The 4,893-nt window shown below is 39.7% G+C and overlaps 1 protein-coding gene across 1 annotated transcript; it reads right to left on the bottom strand.

Moving 5' to 3' along the window:
• Positions 1-3,145: 3,145 nt before the first annotated feature.
• Positions 3,146-4,099, bottom strand: LOC117367491 (olfactory receptor 51G2-like). Its single transcript, XM_033960063.1, has one exon. The coding sequence runs from the start codon at positions 4,097-4,099 to the stop codon at positions 3,146-3,148; it is 954 nt and encodes a 317-aa protein (XP_033815954.1).
• Positions 4,100-4,893: the final 794 nt, after the last annotated feature.

Below are 4,893 nucleotides of genomic sequence, written 5' to 3'. Positions count from 1 at the left end.
CTCATATTCTGACTCGCTTGGAACAAGCACAGAACTCTTGATAGTGAGCATCAAAAGAAACATTTACATGCTGTGAACCAAAAAAACACACCAAAATGTTTTTTTGTCGTATCTTCCACCGAACTCAGCCGATTCTTATGAAGGAAGTTGATGTAAAAGATTGTAAATATTTCCTACCACACCACAACACTACTTTGTGAACTGAATAAAAACACATCAAAAAGTTTTATGGCATATCTTGCAGAAAAATGTAAAGTCAAAAAGTAATGTTTCAATTAAGCAGGTGTTCAAAGTACGCTATGTGGCGGGGTGCAGGATCAGTGAGTACTGATCCTCGCCCTCAACACAGCCCAGCCGAGCGGTATACTGAAGTGGCCAGTGAGCTTTACCCAAAATAAAGCACTGCAAACGTTCAAAAATAAAGATTTTCTTTATTTTTCCCTTCCTTCCTCTCGTCACCCACTCTTATCAATTATGTCCTTGTCTTGTCATTAATTTTCCCCATTTTTTTCTTATCTTTTCATGTAATTTTAAATATTTTAACTATTTTTTTATTTTTTTTTTTAATCAATTTTTATTATTGTAAACTGACCAGATACTTGTGATGGTCGGTATATCAAATTACAAAGAAACTTGAAACTTTATGGAAAGCGGCTCCACTTCACACTTGTGCAAAAACAGTCCAAAACAAAATAAAACAGATATCACAAAATGCTGATTTGGTTCTCATATGTTTCACAGAGTCCTGTGCAAGTGTGGCTACATCAGCTGTTTCAATTATCAGTTTTTGCACACTGACTGCCACGTGCTGCACACTGAGTTTATGCTGTTCTTTATTATTGTTACTGGAAAATATCATCTCTTACCTGGTTAAATAATTTTTTCCTAAGTTTTTACCTGAGGCAATGTGGGATTAAATACGAGACTTACCCAGGATCACAAGAAGGGTGGAAAAAAAATGATAAAGGAGCTGTAACAGCTCCCTTATAAAGAAAGGCAAGGTTAGAGCTCTTCAACTTGGAAAAAAGATGACTGAGAGGGGATAAAATTGTGGGTGAAGTGGAATAGTTAAATAGGTTTAAACTTCCAAATAACACAAAAAGAAGAGGATTTTCCGTGAAACCAAGGACAAGCAAGTTGAAAACAATTTACAGAAAGTTTTCTAATAATTCCTAGCATCTTGTTTGCTTTTTTTGGCTGCCTCTGCACATTGGGCGGAAGGTTTCATCATATTGTCTTTAATGACACCCAGATCTTTTTCTTGGGCACTGACCTCCAAAGTGGTCCTTAGCATCTGGTAGCTATGATTTGGGTATATTTCCCAATGTACATTACTTTGCATTTGTCCACATTAAATTTCATCTGCCATTTGGACGCCCAGTCTTCCAATTTCCTAAGGTCTGCCTGCAGTTATTCATAGTATGCGTTTTAACAACTTTGAACAGTTTAGTGTCATATGCAAATTTAATCACTTCATTCATTGTCCCAATTTTTAGATCATTTATTAACTTAAATAGCACCGGTCCCAGTCCAGAACCCTGCGGCATTCCACTATTTACTCTCCTCCATTGAGAAAAATGGCCATTTAACCCTGCTTTCTGTTTTGTATCCGATAACCAATTCCTAAACAACAACTGAACATTGTTTCCTATCCTATGACTTTAATTTTCTCAGGAGCCTCTGATGAGGAACTTTGTCAAAAGCATTTTGAAAATCTAGATGCACATCAACCAGCTTACCTTTATCCACATGTTTATTCATACCTTCAAAGAAGTCAAGCAAATTGGTGAGGCAAGACCTCCCTTAGCTGAACCCATGCTGACTCTGTCCCATTAAATCATGTTTGCCTACGTGTTCCACAGTTTTATTTTTTATAATTGTTTCCACTATTTTGCCCTGCACTGAAGTCAGGCTTACCAGTCTGTAATTTCCCAGACCTCCTCTGGAATCTTTTTTAAATATCAATGTAACATTGGCCAAGGAGTGGCAAGGGTTAAGCACAGTTCTCCTTACCTACACTCTTGCTGTGAGAACACAGAAGAGGATTAAGTCTCTGATTAGATTAACTTAAATTCTGCAGAGAGTAGCTGTAAGCCTCAGTGTATCTGTGCTCTAGTGCAGTATTACTGATTAAGGGCTAGATTCACTAAGCAAACCGATCGTGTACCGATCGGTTTGCGAGCCTTTTGCGACCCGATTTCCCTCCGACCCGATTCACTAACCTGTGTACCGATCCGATCCGTGCATGCAAATGAGGGGAAAGGCATGCAAAGCAGGATGCGATTCACTAAACTTTCTTCTGACACACCGACTGGCTTGTTGATTTAAAAACAAGCAACTGGGAGGACCAGTCGCTTGTGCTAAAACCCTGCTCTCTACCCAGATCTCCTGCTCTGGCCGCCTTGCTCTCTCCTGCTGTCTGCCGCCCTTCCCTGCAGTGCGAGCCTGTGGTTTTAACCCGCGGGTTTAAAGTGGGGCTGTACTGCAGGGAAGGGCGGCAGGGAGCAGGAAAGTCGGGGCGGTACGGACTTCCAAAAGCCTGACGTTGCACTGGGCCGGTTAACAGTTCCCTCTTGTGCAACGGACTGCAGTACCTTCAGGACTTTTGCCATTATATACCGCCAACAGGCTTTGAAGTTTTGAGTTCTTGCCATTAGCTGCAATAGCCTCAGCAAGTTGAAAAACCTAGTCCCCGCAAGCCCAGTTTTGCTCTAAAAAGAGTATTTAAAACACAGGAAGTCAGGGAAGTAAAAAAAAGTTCCAGCGGAGAGCATGCGCAGACCATCTACAGGCAAAGAAGATGGTCTGCGCATGCGTCAGGATCGCTCAGTAGCGATCCGTGTGGCCGATTGGGGGCGTTCCTCTGATCGCCTCCATTTGAATATTAGCCTGTAGTGAATTGGTCAGCCTGTCACGGATCGGACATGGATCGGTCACGATCAGGCAGGTTAGTGAATCGGGCCCTAAGACTATAAATGGTGATGGGATCCTCAGGAATTCTGCACAGGTGAAAAATGATGTCAGATTGTGAGCCCATTGGGACAGATAGGGAAAAATACTTGAGTACCTGATTGTAAACCACTTAGGTTATAAGTGGTCTATAAATTCTATAAATAAATAAAATATTGGAATTTTATCAAAATATTTATTTTTGATGGACCCTGTTTGGAATCATTTTTCTCAGTATTCGTTTATGTATCTCTTTGGTTTTGATGCCGTATACAATAGGATTTACTGCAGGAGGAAGCAGGAAATGAAGGTAGGCCATGAAGACATGAATAAGAGGGGACAAGTTCTCACCAAACTTGTGAATCATGGAAAGACTGATCATCGGGCCATAGAATAATAAAACAACACAAACATGAGATGCACAGTTATTAAAAGCTTTGAGCCGTTCTTCTACTGAAGCAATCCCAAAGACCGACCTGAGGATCATAACATACGACAAGATAATACACATTGCATCTAATCCCATTGTGGAAAGAACTGCAAACATACTGTATATACTATTGAGCATTTTATCTGAACATACCATCTTCATTATGTCCGGATGCAAACAGAAGGCATGGGACAGTGAGTTATTTCTGCAGGTTAAAGATCTTTTCAGAAGAAATGGAATTGGGAATATAGTGACCAGACCGCGAATAACAATGGCTACCCCAATCTTAGCTATAACTGTAGATGTTAAGATAGAGGTATATCGCAAAGGATTACAGATTGCAATGCACCGGTCAAAGGCCATTGCGAGAAGCACCGAGGATTCCATTATTGAGAATGAATGAATGAAAAACATCTGCAACAGACAGTTCTCAACAATAATTTCTGTGGAATTGAACCAAAACACATTTATCACTGTAGGTAATGTAATCACAGATAAGCCAAGATCGGTTACTGCTAACATAGAAAGAAAAATGTACATGGGTGCTTGAAGACTTCTTTCGGATTTTATAATAAACAGAAGGGTGCAGTTTCCCAAAAGTGAAACAATGTACATTGAAGACATTGGGAGAGAAGTCCATATATGTGAAGCTTCCAATCCAGGAATTCCAACTAGCTTGAACACTGAAGGCCTGAAGATTGTGTTATTCAGAGATGACATGATGAGCACATAATTCCACTCAGCGTGAATGCATCGATGCCTAGAGTAAAAACAATAGTGTTAATATAAGTATGATTGCAAGAGAAAAAAATATTAATCAATGGGATATTTAGAACCAAGAGCTAAATCCTGTAAAACATTTAAAATAGAATAAAAAAAGAGCCATTTTTATGGTTGTGGTAAAAATGGCCTTGGTGTGCAGGAAAGATATGCTTACCTTCAAGACTAAACTAAACACCCCCCAGGGACTACTCATCCCACACTGTCCATCTAGAATACTCCGATCCAGCAGCCAGCATCTCCTTAATATCTCTTTTCTATGCCTTCTCTTCTACGAGAAGATCTTTTCTGTTACAGCCCCTACACTGTGGAAATCTCTACTGTACCTCCGCTCCTTCGGGAAGAAACACCTAAGGACAAATTTAAAGTAAATCTAAAGACCTTCCTATTTAAGGATACATAATCTTCAGGCCTCCGAAAAAAAGGAAGAGCATACTCCCTACCTACTGTATTGACCTTTATCGTTCTTCTCTCCTATTGTAAATTATATTTCTCCCCCTATCCTCATGTTTCAATATGCCATTTAAGACTGTTGTCTAATTATGTCTCCCAAAGATTTTATCTGTTTATGACTCTGTACACCGCTTAGACAACTTTTTAAACGGTATATCAAATTTTAAATAAAACTAGGAAACTTGGAAACATAAGGGCATCTTAAGGCCTATTTTTCCCACAGAATGGTAAAAGGACCCCTTAATCAGCTAGATCTTATCCAGCGACATATGCCAAGTTAT

This window comes from Geotrypetes seraphini, chromosome 1, assembly GCF_902459505.1.
Source record: "Geotrypetes seraphini chromosome 1, aGeoSer1.1, whole genome shotgun sequence".
Taxonomy (NCBI): domain Eukaryota; kingdom Metazoa; phylum Chordata; class Amphibia; order Gymnophiona; family Dermophiidae; genus Geotrypetes; species Geotrypetes seraphini.
The sequence above is the reverse complement of the archived record's forward strand: the minus strand, read 5'-3'. Positions and strand labels throughout refer to the sequence as shown.

What these genes read in the sequence shown, in the direction of transcription:
- LOC117367491 (XM_033960063.1), bottom strand. Translation starts at nt 4,099, where the DNA reads ATGTCATCTCTGAATAACACAATCTTCAGGCCTTCAGTGTTCAAGCTA.